General features: G+C 27.8%; 1 protein-coding gene across 1 annotated transcript; it reads left to right on the top strand.

Annotated features, from left to right (window-relative positions):
• Positions 1 to 2,834: 2,834 nt before the first annotated feature.
• LOC107443702 (leucine-rich repeat-containing protein 57) lies at positions 2,835 to 14,844 on the top strand. Its single transcript, XM_016057688.2, has 5 exons — positions 2,835 to 3,098; positions 4,046 to 4,181; positions 7,395 to 7,663; positions 10,071 to 10,256; positions 14,549 to 14,844. The coding sequence occupies exons 1-5, from the start codon at positions 3,018 to 3,020 to the stop codon at positions 14,588 to 14,590; spliced, it is 714 nt and encodes a 237-aa protein (XP_015913174.2). The 5' UTR covers positions 2,835 to 3,017; the 3' UTR covers positions 14,591 to 14,844.
• The last annotated feature ends 954 nt before the right edge of the window (positions 14,845 to 15,798 follow it).

Here is a 15,798-nt window from a genome sequence, read left to right as displayed (position 1 = left end):
TCTGGATTTTTTTTCTTCTTGTTTTTTGCTTGTTTCATGTTCTAATATCAAATGTGTTTTTCTTGTTTTATTTGATTTTACAAATTGTTTTTTCTTTGTAAGGATTTTTTAGATGTTATGAATGAAAAAAAAATATTACTTGCTATCGTAACACTCGGATGTAGGAGAAGACCATGTCTCTTCCCTCTGCTCTAATGTATGGAAATGTGCTACGATATTTTCCCGCTCCATAATATTAACGCCTTTAATTGTCCAAAATATTTCCTAAAATTTCCTCAACGCCTTCTGCAAGCACTATGTTCAATGCAGTTTTGAGTTACATATAGTTTCCTAACTTAAAAGCTTCTAACTCGTTTGAAAAATTAGGACAGAAACTAACGTACTTCCTTGTCCTAAGACTATCCACATGCTAATGATGAAAAAATGCTATCGAAATGGACTACAAGTGGCATAGAGTAGAAATCTCTACCTATGGCAACACTTCACATGCATTCACCATTAGCACGTGGGGAGTCATAGGAAAAGGAAGTACGTGTCTTTCAATAGATTAAAAACTTTTAATATAGAAAACTATGCGTAACTGAAAGCTACATTGAACATACTTCTTAAGGAAAGCGTTATGGAAATTGTAAAAAATATTTTTGACCATTAAATACCAAAAATAGTGAGCAAGGGCAGGGCCCGATTAACCTCTGAAAATAGGGGAAGCATAATAGGATTTTGGGGCCCCCCTAACTTGAGCAAAAGAAACTTGATATTTTTCGCCCATCAACAATACATTTTAAAGAGGGAAGAACCATGTGAAAACTATTAGAACCTTAGAAAGGAATACAGAGATCCTATGCAATCATGTTGGACCCTTCTTTACGTGCTTTATAAAGCACGTAAAGTAGGGTCCAACATGTATAGTAGCCAACTATATATAGTAACAAAAACATGAGGGAGTAGCTAGCACATATGTTGAAAAAATTTAAATATTTCACTAAATTAAATTATAAAATTNTGAGGATTCGTGAGAAGCTCATCATCAGGGATGTTTCCCAGACCGTCGCCAATAGCCCATTGTGCAGCTCTAGTGCGACGTAAAGTAACAACAACAACAACAAAACAAAATATTATAAGCATTTCAGGTAGAGAATTTCATACTATCACAAACCAGATCTATGGAAATTTTCGTTTGTGCTTTGTTTCAATAAGCATGCGCAATCACTTGCAGGTGTCCCATTAATGACGTAGAAAATTTCATTAGTTTTAGTTAGTTAGTTTTATTAGTTAGTCGCATTTTTCGTGAAGATGATCAGCTGATCATTGCTACATTATTTTTTACCATTTCATGCATCATAATATAACTTTTTTCCTAGTTCCTAATTTTTAAGTAAATTACCCCTAAGCAGCCTGTATAAGGATATTTCTTGGCAGTACAAATCTGAATTTTTTTTTCTTGTTTTTTGTTTGTTTCATGTTCTAATATTAAATGCATTTTTCTTGTTTCATTTGATTTTAGAAATTGTTTTTTCTTTGTAAGTATTTTTTGGATGTTATGAATAAAAAAAAACATTACTCGCTGTCGTAACACTCGAATGTAGGAGAAGACCATGTCTCTTCCCTCTGCTCAGATGTATGGAAATGTGCTACGATATTTTCCCGTTCCATAATATTTTGCGCCTTTAATTGTCAAAAACATTTCCTAAAATTTCCACAACGCGTTCTGTAAGAACTATGTTTAATGCAGTTTTGAGTTCCATATAGTGTCCTAACTTAAAAACTTCTAACATGTTTGAAAAATTAGGACAGAAACAAGCATACTTCCTTCTCCTAAGACTATCCACATGCTAATGATGAAAAAATGCGATCGAAATGGACTACAAGTGCCGTAGAGTAGAACTCTCTGCCAATGGCAACACTTCACTTGCATTCACCATTAGCATGTGGAGAGTCATAGGAAAAGTAAATACGCGTCTTTCTATAGATTAAAAACTTTTAATATAGAAAACTATATGAAACTGAAAGATACATTGAACATACTTCTTAAGGAAAGCGTTATGGAAATTGTAAAAATTATTTGTGACCATTAAATACCAAAAATATTAAGCAAGGGGAAATATCGTAAAATCCCCTCTGCAGTGGATCAAAATTGTGATGGCATGTCTTCGGATCATCCTCAGGGTTGTTTCCCAGATCGTCGCCAATAGCCCATTGTGTAAGTCTAGTGCTACGTAAATGAACTACAACAGCAACAACTGAGAAGAGCAGGAAAGGGAAGGGGGAGGATCAGGAAATGGAGCTCTCTAGATGTCATATACGAGAGTTACGATCGCGAAAAAGTAGGGAGTTTAGCATTGCTTCTTCTGTAGCCAATTTCAAACGCTAATTATTAAATAAAATGATTTCTAAATGTTTGTAACCATGAAAACCAACACATCTTCCCCTCCAATGAAACAGCACCTCAAACAAGTCAGAAAGAGGCACAACTTTAAGTTTGAAAAGGTATGTTAGTTTGAAATGATAATGACTACATCTAATGACGCTGCCATCTAGGGAAATAAATGGGATATTAAAGAGTCTCGTTTTTTCTTCAAAGAGTGTCGTAAGTAAAATTTACCTTTTATATGACTCAGACGTCATTAAAATATTTTTACTTTATCCTTTTGTTCCGTTTCTCTTAATAAAAAAATTTAAAAATATTTTAACGACATGTGAGTCACATAAAAAGTTTTATTTATAAAGGTATTTTTATTTCTCATTTACCTCACTAGATGGCGTCATCATTAGATGCAGTCATTATCATTTTAAACTAGCAAACGTTTACAGACAATGACCCAAAGTGTTGCCTCTTTCTGTATTCCGCTTTCCCAAAAGAGGAACGAAACAATCAATGATGTAATCAATCAATCATTATCAAATTTGTAATATTTTATTTATTTATTTACAATAGTATCTGTTAGTTGCAATAACTTTCTAGGAGTGGCTTACTTTCCGTTAAATTATATTGAGTCTGTAATATTTTTGTAAAAACCATGGGGAATGCTATAAAACCTCACATAAAAAATGCGGAGAGAACGGGTGTACTTCAAGTTGAAAATACTGGATTAACAGAAGTAATATTTTTACAAGTTTCTTAATTTTGTTCTAGGGAATATTTCGATATCATGATCTGTCGTACCAACTGCAATCGCCAAGATGCTACATAGATTTTATTATATATTGAATATGAGAATAAATATGTTGTAAATTGTGTAATTTCTTAATGAAATTAGTAGGTGCAACTTTCATAATTTTACTTCATTAGTAGTATGTACGAGGATATACAATTTTCTTAATTCAGAAAAAGGAATTTACGTGTGATAAATATACTTTTTTTATTTTTTTCATGCGTTAAAATCTACGAATAATTAGAGGTTAATTGGAAAAAACTTCGGGGGAATTAGACTAAGTAATTAGAAAATGAGATTAAAAATTTAGAATATTTGATAAAAGTTATATATATTTTTTTTAACTTGAATTTTTAGTTGACGAAGGAAGTTCAGTATTTTTATCTCCATACTAAGCTGCATTCTGAGTATTGTAAAATAATTTGTAAATAGGTAATTGCCAAATATCTATAAAATAAACTTTGTAAGAATAATAAATTATTATTTTTTCTTAATTGAGATTTCAGTGTTTTTATTTGTTCTTATTTTTCTTTTTCATGAGATCTCCAATGCATTTCATTTATAACATGACATTTAATTTTAGTTGTGCAACTTTTATAACTTTGCTTTATAAAGAAAGTTTTTTTTTTTTTTTTTTAAAAAAAAGTTGTTTTGAAAAACTTTTAATTTTCTGGTTTAAATTTAAGCTATTGATATAATAATCATTGCTAAACATTTATATTGATTATTTTCAGTTTTTTTTCATTTCGTATAGTTTCTCCCATTTTTTCCCTTCTAGTTTTGTCCAGTGTCCTGGAAAAAATTTGTTTATTTTGAACAAAATGACAATTCCAGTTTAAATTGAATAAATATTAACTGGTTTAAATATTGTATTTTTATGTTCACTTTTTCAGTTTCCTAGAGAGGTGTTTCAATTGGTTAATGTACTGAGGACTCTCGATATATCAAATAATAAGATTGGGAACTTGCCGCCTTCGATAGGAAATTTTACTCATTTGAAGCACTTAACTGCCAGCCACATTAGATTGAGTATGCTTTTCTTAATATTCTTCTTTTGAAATTAATTTATTTGATTTACAATTTTTTAAGGTTTGTACTTCATCCTTCTGTTACTTTATTTATTTGAATTATGATTGCGTTATCGAGTATGACTAATATTAGGCTCGAGCCATTATAATTTAACCAAAACTTCAAATTGCTGAAGGGGAGCATTTTTGAAGAAAAACAGCAAAATTATCATGAACGGAGACCAACAAATCCCGGACATCGGGTCCTTTAGATGACTAGAAAAATTAGAATAATGTATAGTAGAAAAATTTGAAAAGTTAAGTTACTTTTTCAAATAGAATAATTTGAAAAAGTGATTTGTTGCTTTTATATTTCTGTGGCTTATTTTCAACATTTCCTTTTCCACACATCACCATTTTTTTTAATCTACTGTGTGGAAGTAACAAAGATCAGCAGTTTCGTATTAGAACTGTGACTCTTAAATTATTCTGAAAAATACTTATATTACTACAGCTATGTATTAAGTATCATACAATTAAATGTATTGTTACTACTATTAGAATATATAAAACTTAATGCACCTCATATCTATCTTATATGTTGGTGGTTTAAAAATCTCTGTTTCACAGTTGTGATTATAAACCCTAGGGGTGCATATTGTGGGCCCCTATTTATCATTAAAATCTTATTAGATTTTCAAAATTATAGAAACCTTAATAATAATTAACTAGTGTTAAGTTCATAATAAAATATTAATTAATTTAAAATTATTATTATAATTATTTTGTGAATTATAATATTAGAATCAGTTAATATACAACAAAATATACATGAAGTAATAACAATAAGCACAAAGGTAATTTTTTCAGTAAATAGAACTGTAGTTAAAAATAAGTGTACATATTGCTAAAATAAGTGTAACAGTAACTGTTACAAAAACGGTCTTCCGTTTTGACATTTTCAAAATTATTCACAGCTTCAAAAGATTTAGCTTACTTAAGATTTCCTTGTAATGAAGCCAATTATTTATCTCTTATTATGGTTGATCTTGATGTTTCTATTTTATTGGATGAATTTAAGTTTTGACAAAGATCTTTTGGATTTACTGTTTGTTGTGGGTATCAAAAATGTATCTTCAAAATTGCATATACACTAACAGAGATGCCAACTTGCTCTGGACAGCAAATATATATTTTAAAGTGGTAGTTTATCAATTGTGATTCTTGGTTTAATAAATTCAATTTAGTAGATTTTTATCCACCACTATTTCGAAATAATTTGTAGCCTTATGAAATTCACCACTTTATAGTACTTATGTCATACTATACCTTTTAAAAAGCAAGCAAAAATAGTCAAATATTTGCAAAATTTACTTTGTAGTTATTTACTGTTTTTTAAATTATTTTGGCATGTCTGGAGCAGTTGGCATCTCTGCACTAATAGTCATTTTTAATTGTGTATTTGACAATATTCCAGACAATTTTCTGAAGGAATGCTCTTTGAATCATTAAAATGAATCATTTCTGACCCTAAGTTTTCATTAAGGTGATCCATGATAAAATGTGATGCAGTTTTTCAAAGAGCTTTCATCTACAGTTTTGAAAATTAAAACTGAAATTAGACAGTAATTTTTTACAGTTTAGAGATCAAGTTAGAAATGCAGTGCAGAATTTATCAATAATTATATGGAAAATTTCATGCAGATTGCTTTGAATAAATATGACTTATTTATGTAATTTACTGCAAAGAGTTGCTAAGTAATTGTTCAAACAAGAATTGATTTGTTACCATTTTCTCTATGTCTCTTTTCTATGTGCAGGGTATCTGCGCACCTGGAAAGTCATGAAAAGTTATGAATTTCGGTATTGAACAGAATTTGTCATGAAATGTCACGATTTTAAGTATTTTTTAAAAAGAAACTATGAAAAATCATGGAATTAGGTCGCCAAAAAATTTTATTTTAAAATGGTGTTCATGTGTCAAATTTCATGGTGTTCCGAATATCTAAATTTGTAACAAAATCCCCACTCGCAGTCATATTTTATTAAAATATACCCAAGATGTTTTTATCATATTCTTCAAAAATTGTGATGTTCTTTCAAAATATGAAAGAAAAAATATCATTTCTAGAGCAAATTATCTTTTAAACTTCTGTGATTTCAGAATTTTTGTTATTTTTTTATTTTTATCTTATGAATTTGAAATTCTAGCTGAAGCAAGCCAGTCATTGGTGAATTTTTTTTTATTCCGAAAAAAGAACAGAAGTATCTCTTTCCTTTTCGATGAACTAGAAAAATATCTTTCAAATATAATTCTGCAAAAAAAAGAAGAAAAAAATTTTTGCTTTTGCCTTTTTTCAGCTATTTTATTGCTTCAACTCTTTCTTTACTCTGTTTTTTAAATTTAAAATCTGTAAATATGAAGATGCAGAGTATAACAGTTTTGGTTATAATTATCATTTCAATTAATGTCATTATAATGCTTTTTCAAATTTATTGTTGTGTTTTTGTTGGAGAAAATAGTAATTTGGTTAAATCATGAAAAGTTCTTGGAATTAGTCATGAAAAGTCATGCATTTGAAAATCTTAAATGTAGCAGATACCCTGTTTGTGATAAATATAATTTTCTAAGGAAACAGAAGTTCATTATAAATGAAATTTTCAAATTTTTTTCATAAAATGCCACATTAGGGATGCCTGTTACAGGTTTTTAAAAATTAAATTATTTTTTTATTAACAGCTTTCTTCCACCATCCATGTTAGCCCCTGTCTCCGACCCCCCTTAATCCGACACTGGTTGCAATACGTATTTGTTTTTCTCTTTATTGAAACACAAAACGGAGTTGGCTTTGAAATGTGCTTCTCATTTATCCAAATAATTAAATTAAAATCGTTGATATTTTTTATTTCACACAAATAAATTGTTAAGAATTACAGCATAATTACTGGAGTGTTTTTAACGTTATATGAGTTTTTCAGCTATGTGTTGTTTCTCTAATTTGCAAATACGCAATGTATCATCCAAGAATTAACTTTTTTTTTTATTTGCTAATTCAATTTCTCTTGTTCAATTTGGGTGGTCTTTATGCACTTGATTATAATGTCGATTGTAATTTTAATTAAATCTACGTTATTAAGCTGAGTAATTTAACTGTAATCTTATTTACAGCTAAAAAATAAACCTACTTTTGTCTTTTTTGTAACTAAATGGAATCCTTTTGTTTCTTTTTTTCAGCAACTCTACCGGATGAGTTGGGTTCCCTTAAGAAACTCGAAAGTGTGAATTTCAGCTTGAACTCGTTGACCTTTCTCCCAGAATCTTTTCAAGAATTGGTGAATTTAAGAACTCTGAACCTAAGCAATAATAAGTTTAGTGAGCTCCCTGCTGTTTTTTCCAAAATGAAGCGCCTCGAACTTCTGGACATGTCACACAATGAACTCGTTGCAGTACCCGATCACGTGAGAGATGTTTCAGCCATTGAAATAAATTTGAACCAAAATCAGGTGATTGACTGTTTCTAAACACTGATGGGTCCATTTCTTTGCTTTAATTCACAGCACCTGGTTAGTCACGCTTGGATCCTTTTAAGTTCTGTGTGTCATTAAATTGCTTCTTTACCAATAATGCCTCTGAGGCAGCAGATTAGAAAACGAACCATGAACGTCATTAAATCTGAATAATACCTTAAAAAAAACACCATTGGAGAGAATACGGTCATTAATTCTTCTAAATTATTAAAAATGCATGGTGATCTATTCTTTTCTTATTTAATGAAACAAAATAAAATGTGAACCTTCTTGTTGCACCATCTTTCAACTAATGCTAATAATTACTATTACTAATTATCATCCCTGTGGCAGAATTGCGGCGACATTGCTGCAGAATGTAACAGAGTTTTTGCAGAAAGATTTTTCAATTGGAAAGGGAAAATTTTTGGTTTTCCTTTCTTTATAATTTTTCGAAAAATGTATTTTTTTTCTTCTGCAGAATTTTTTTTCTTCAAAGATGTCTTTCTTGCTCATCAGAGAGGGGAAAAAATAATCGTGATTTTTCTATTTTTATTTGGGATTTAAAAAAAGTCCATAATGACTGGCTTCAGTGAGAATTTAAAATTAATAATATAAAATGAGAAATTCAGAAATCGCGTAAGTATAAAGATAGTTCTCTCTAGAAATGATGTTTTTTCTTTAAAGAACACAATGTTTTACTCACACTTATTTGAATATCTCCTTTTTAAAGAGTCCTATTTGCGTGATTTTGTCGTCGATCTTTATTTTGCAATTACTACGTGGATTTTATGATTTTTAATTTATGTACAAATTTTAATTTATAATCGTTTAATTTATTTATGAATTTTAATTTTTACAATGATTTACAAAATAAGAAAGGGGAAATAATTAGTGCATTTTTCCACCTACAAAATGCGAGAAAGTGCGTATAATATTAGAATTGAAAAAATATTACTTGTACAATTAAAAAATTTTTATACGTTTTTATTCTTTACTTTCTTCTGTAAACACAACGTTTCTGTTACTATAAATTAGTAATTGTTATAATTAAAAGTATCTTAAAGAAAAAAATTAATGCTACTGAAGTTTGTCGCAGAATGCCCGAAAAAATTCTGTCACAGGGATTATCATACTAATTGGATTCATATTTTAATCATACAAATTTTCCTAGACATTGTAGACAATGCTTGAGCAATGTATGGAATGTTTAATCAATTCTGACTTTATTGATTTTGGCATTATATACAATATAAGATTTTAAACTTTTCTGGTAATATACATTTATAAAAAAAAAAAATTTGCACTGTTGTATACTATCTTTCATTATCTAAATTTTTAGTAGATAGTGCACTTAACATTTTAAAATTGTTTATTTATGCATTTCTTAAGTTTTATTGTTGTTTAAAATCATATCAGGTCTGCAACTGGTCAATTTTACATTTTTTTTTAACTGTAATGTTTAAATGTACGGGCAATTTTACATAATTTATTTTTTTTTTTTACTGTAACGTTAACAATATCATGGCGCAAATATGGTTTATGGACTTATTTTGTGAATGACAAGCATTTAATAAAGTTGTTAACAGATCCGACAACATATAAAATTACTTACCTTTTGCAAATTTAAAAATCCTTTAAATTAATCTTTCATTTTAAGAACATTTTTTAAAATGATTTTTTCCTCTTGCTAAATCTTTAAAGCAATATTAAAAATTGGTAGTACCATTTACTGTTCCATTTTAAGTATGATTATCTCTTGTAAAAGACCTATCACTTCTCCAAGACAACACCAAACAATTTATATGTGCCATGAAATTTACGATATTAAATTCAAATATGTCGTTTAGTTTTTTATAAAATGGATTTTTTAAAATAAGTGTTTTAAGTTATTTTGTGCATTGGAAATTGGTAAAATATATGAAAGAAATTTGATTTTGGTGTTTTGGATCTCATATCTTTTAGGCTTGCTTATTGTTAAAAAATTTATACGAAAAAAAGCGTTAGAAAAAAATCCCTATAATATTATGCATAGTAACTCTTAATCATATATATTTTTGGAGGAGAAAAAAAACAACATCTAAGCAAACAGGTTATTAAATTCTGAAATAAAAAATATCCTTTTGTCGAACTTTAAGAATACCTCAAGTGTGAAATCCACCCGTATGAAAAATTTAGAAGTTTATTAAAATAGCATGACTGTTTTATAACTTTTGACCAACAAATATTCATCTATAACATAATTTTTTCCAATTTCTAAATGACATCAAATTTTAAGAATAACTTTAAAAAAATTAAGTTTTATGACCTAAATGTCTCAAATGGTATTTTGATTTTGTATTTTTATATTTTGATAATTTTTAACTTTGCTCAAATCACATTAAAGTTTCAATTGTTTTTCTAGATTTCAAGCTTATCTGAAGCCATTGCTGAATGCTCTAAATTAAAGGTGTTACGGTTGGAAGAAAATTGTCTGCAACTTTCAGCCATTCCAGAAAAAATATTAACTGATTCCCAGATATCTCTCCTAGCTATTGAAGGAAATCTATTTGAAAGTAAAGATCTTCATAGTAGAGAAGGGTGGGAAAAGGTAAACGTAATTTCTAATTTCATTAATATTAATTGATGTATAAAGATAGTTTTTTAAAAGTAAGGATTTTTATAAAAATTATGTTCATGATTCCACTTGGGTAAATAACTAAAGCAATGAACCATCGAAACTTACAATTTTTTTTTCTTCAAAATTTTATACAAAACATCCAATCAATATACATAGATATTGCAATTTTCATCAACTAAGATTTTAATTTGAGGTAATAATGTTCTCTATCGTTAAAACAAAAGCAAAGTTTTTTAAAAGATCGTCCTCGCATGCTTAAAAAAATGCAGTTTAAAAAAATTTTTTCCTTTGAATCAAAAAGTAGATTTGTCGAAAAAAGTATAAAGATGGGGAAAAGTAAGGATTATTTTATCACTTCACATAATATGAAAGTTTGTTTAAAACCAAATATACTGTTATGCTTGTAAAATAAAAGTAAATTAATAAATATTTTATTGAGGAATCAATGTAAATGCAAATTAAATATTTTAGTTATAGAAATCTTATGGTTTTCTAAAATGATTTAAAATAAAACCGACACATTATAACTCAATATAAGTTGGGGACATATTTTTAACTTTTTGCCATTTTTATTTAGTGAATTACAAGAAATTTTATGAACATTAAATCTAAAATGATTTTATTATGCTACAAAAAATTTGAAATAAAGTATTTAAAAAAAAGGCATTAAACAGTTTTTTCACCTGCGTTCAAATTCCACTTGTTGTAATAATATTGTATTAAAAATATTGAGGTTTTTAAAGCAATGTGTGGAAATAAGTAGCAACAAGGTGCCAAGATAAATAAATTAATAACCGTACATTAGGTTAACAATGAAATCTGACAAATAAAGCGAGCTTTAAAAATGATGACTAAAATGTGTGTGTTGAAATTTATAAGTCATAATATAATCTATTAAAAATATCAGGATTTTTACAATAATATAGAACAGTTTATTTTTTCCCAGATTTTTTTATGAAAAAAACCCACTTTGCCCTGGGGGATAAGTGGGTTGGTTTTTTCATGAAAAGACCCAATTTTGTCTGTTAGTCAGTTTTTTCAAGTATATTCTATATGCAAACTTATGTACACTAAAAATTAACATAGTACAGTCAGACCTCGATGTAAGGTCACCCTAAGGGACATCGCAAAAAAGACCTTATAAGCGGGGTGACCTTTTAACCGATTCATTAGCAGTTCGTAACTAAGCACGTATATAGTACACATTAAGACTTTTTAAAAATGTTAATACAAACGAAAACGATCAGCCATAAATTAAATGTTTAGGTCAATAAATTTTAACAGAATTAGTAAAGAATTAAAGAATGTTAGATTAAAAAAAGAATTAATTTACAATAAAGCTGTTTACAAATTTCCTCAAAGTCCACATACATACATTACATCTTACCTTATTTAAAATAATCATTTATGCAGGTCTGTCTTGTTTTTGGTTTCATTTTTTGAACAATGCTTTCTAGATTTTGTAACTTCTCAAAATGTTACTCATGATTTGAGAAAAAAATTTCTTATCACATTTATTGCACTGGAGGTTTCCACATGGGTTACAGCTACAGTCTCAGGATCACTGTCATTGTCCTCACTGTCCACAACTTGTGAAATAATTTACGAAATTGTAGCTTGTTCGTTGGCTGCAACATTTTCTTTGAACTCGAAAGGGGTAATTGCCTTGTAAGGAAGTTAAATAGGCTTTCATTAGAAAAAAGCTTCCCTGGCTTCAGATAAAAATGACCTTATAAGCGATTACGATTTTTAAAACTTGACCCTATATCCGATATTTTGTAACAAAGAATTCCTATTCAGTGAGCCGGGACTTTGGAAAAGTGACCTTATATGCGGAGTGACCTTATATGCGGATGACCTTATATCGAGGTCTGACTGTACTAGCAGATTTTTTATCATTTTATAAGATATATTATGTGATAAAGAAAATCTTGCTTTATTATTACCAGAAGGATTTATAAAATAAACGGTTATGAGAATAACTGTTTCAGTCATTTTTATGTCCTCTAAATGTATGATAAATTGCATAATAATAAAGTTACTGAAATGATTCTTTGTAAAATATAATGCATAATAACTTATGTGATTAGTTTAAAATTATAAATAAACACACATTTGTTTTAAAGTTAAGGAATGGAATTTCTACAAGCATTGTAAACATTCATGAAATGAAACACACTTATCTTTTTCTTGCACATGGATGTTAATTTATATTTTTCTTTGTATGAATTCTTTATATGCCTTAGAAGGTACAAAAAATCATCACTTTTTACCTTGATCTTTAAAATGGAGGAAAAAGTTTTAAACATTTGTTTTTTAAGCATTCCAAATATATAATTTAAGATTTTAATGAACATGCTCATTAAATTTAATTGATAATTATGTGCTTGTAAATGAACATATCATGAATAACCTATATGTACAATATGCATTCATATTTCATTTATTAATAATTATGTGTTCATTGTATAATTTAATCTTTCTTTTGTACTTAGCAAAGTTTTTACCAAATGAAATATTGGCAAACAAAAATGAGTTTCATAAATATTAAATAAATAAAAATCTTGGTATTCGTTAAAATGTAAAATACAAGGCATATTTTTTATGTAAGTACCGTTCTGATATTTTGCCGTTGTAGCGCTGTGGTCAGAGTGGTAGTAAATATTATGTTGTACTATTTAATTTTAGATTTAATAAATAAATTTGATGCTCAATAGTTTTGACTACCATTAAACTTAAGCAATTCAAACACATATACAAGACTTGATTATCAGGCAGCTATCAAAATTTGGAAATTTAAGTAAATCTTAATTGTTGTTCTGCTTTAAATATTTGAGTACTTTTTTCAAAATTAGTATAGTGTGTCAGCAGTTTTATGATCAGAATTTTAATACTGTTGCGACAATACTATTGATAATTATGTTGAACTCTTTCTAATTCTTTAAAAATGACTATTTCCATTCTTTGTAAATGATAAATAATTTAATTATACAAATCAAAATTTCAAAAAAGAAACATTAGTGAGTTAAATATCAAATTCATAGCTGCCAACTCTACTGGATTTTGCTAGTTTCTCCTGGTCTACTGGTTTAATTAAATTTCTCCTAATATTTGTACATTTTAGAAAATTCTCAAAAATTGAGTAAGTTTTTAAAAAAATCCTTATTGAAATAGAATTTTTGTACAGATGGTTTACTTGTTTGAATATTTAAATTAGTATTACTAATCATAATGAAGCTAACCTCATTTATAGAAATTAGTTCTTTTAAAATATTCAGTTTATTTTTATTCAGAACTCTCTTTTTAAATTAATTAAAAAATTTTTTTATGTATTAACTGGGTGGCCACCCACCTGGAAAACTTGGAATTTCAGGGGATTTTTTTTATACTGGAAAAATCAGGGAAATTGGTGTAATATCCTTTTAAGAAAGGCAGACCTCTCAATGCACAATCTATGGTATATTTAAAGATGATAGTTCGGCTATATTATATTATTTCACTTATTTTAGCATTATTTGTTTTATGTTGAGCTATTTCTTATTTCTTCGAGTTTTTCCAGTAACTGAAACTGGTATCTTTATCCTAATATAGTTTACAAGAGGGCCATGAATGTTTGATTCCTCTTAATATATTTTAGATAATATGTGCAGGGAAAACACAGGGAATTTTTTTTTTTTTTTTACAGATATCAGTGACAACTCGGACACTTACTAATAGTGCCTTAAAATTTGCATTCTTCCATGATATGAATGTTTATAACATGTCATTTGTGATCGTAATAAAAGGAATAGAAGAAGAATTCAATAAAATGTGCCATAAGTTTCTCTAGTAAATAATTTTGTCTGAACTATGTATCATTCAAGTGTGACTGAAGTTTGTCTTGTGGCAATTGTTTTGAATAAAATAAATTAATTGAATAAAATTTCTTTTGATTGTTAAAGAACTTAACTCTTGGAACTTCAAATAATAATAAATATCACTATTTAAGTACAGCATTATTGACCAGATTTTAATATTACCTCAAGTTTAAGGAAAGTAAACATTAGCTAATATCACATAATTGAAATGCATATCTGTGATTTCATTAAATCAGTAAATTTTTTTAATTAAATTTTTTCATTTTAATTCCTTGAATTAGGGCCAATTTATAGGAAATCTGGTAGAATTACCTTTTTTCTCGTTTTACATGCATTAACATGATTTTAAATATTTAAATTTATTGAAAAAATAACCTAATTTCTTTCTTCTTTTTTATTTTTCAGTATATGGAGCGTTTTACTGCAACCAAGAAAAAATTGTATTAAGGTGTGTAATATTCTTTGCAAAATAGTATTTTGCTTTGTATATTTGGGGCAGGCTTATTTTGAAGTTGTAAAGAAGAGTATGCTCATCAATTCATTCATATTTCATTAATTGTAAAAATAAAAAAAATCGTTCATTCTGCTGGGTGTTAAAATGTTATGGCATTTTTAAATTATAAAGTTTATGATTGTATAGTTTTAATTTATTGAATTATATATTATATTCATCAATAATAAATTTCTCTTTTAAAATTCTACCTTTTTTGTTGTCATTTATTGTTGTAACCTATTTATTTATATATAAGCTGATATTGGATCATTGCACAAAAGCAACTCTTTTCACTTTGATACTTACTAATCAAAGAGATAAAAAATATCAAAAAATTTAGGTATTTAGGAACCATGTGAGTCTAGTACTGAAATACCTGTTATGAAAAAAAATGTTTTGTTTTATATTAGTTATCTAGTTCTAACTCATACAATTATGTTTAACACATGGTTAGTTGTAGAACTATTTTGTCATTGCTTTCTAAACCAATAACTTGATAACCTATTCATAAAATATGTAACTCAAAATCAGAAAATACTCAATAACCTAGTTTTAGTACTCTACCTGCAAAATTTAGTATACATTGTTTAAAAAAATGGATTAAGATTCCTTGATTTAAAGTATTTTTTTTACTAAATTAAATAACTTGTTTCTGTGGGATTGAAACAATTTCCCTTATTCAGAGTTGAGTATTACTAACAAAAATCATAATTCTTTAATATTACAGACAAAATTAAATATTTTCCACAAAGTTCATTCATATTTCTCACATTACATAATTATTTTATCTGCTGTGCACTAAATAATTTAAGACCATAATAATTTTTGATCGAATAACATTATTTACATAAACTAAAATGCGATTTTAGCAGTTTGAGTTTCACACCATAAATATGCTAATGATTGAAGCAAATGATATTTTAAGTTGCAAAATCACACACTGAATAAACATATTTATTTTTATCAGGGTTTGCCAAATTGGGCAGAGCCCAGAAAAACTCGGTGGATTTTTTTCCCTCTTGGCCCATCTGAAAAAACTCATCCTTAAACCCACCAAATGGAGTTTTTTTTTCTCTCCTTTTTCCAGTCCATTTTTTTAAGTATCAAATCAATTTGTTATTTAATATTATTACATAATTGTTTTAGTAGAGTAAACTGGTAA

Source organism: Parasteatoda tepidariorum, chromosome 2 (genome assembly GCF_043381705.1).
Source record: "Parasteatoda tepidariorum isolate YZ-2023 chromosome 2, CAS_Ptep_4.0, whole genome shotgun sequence".
Lineage (NCBI taxonomy): Eukaryota > Metazoa > Arthropoda > Arachnida > Araneae > Theridiidae > Parasteatoda > Parasteatoda tepidariorum.
This window is presented reverse-complemented; position numbering and strand designations above follow the sequence as displayed.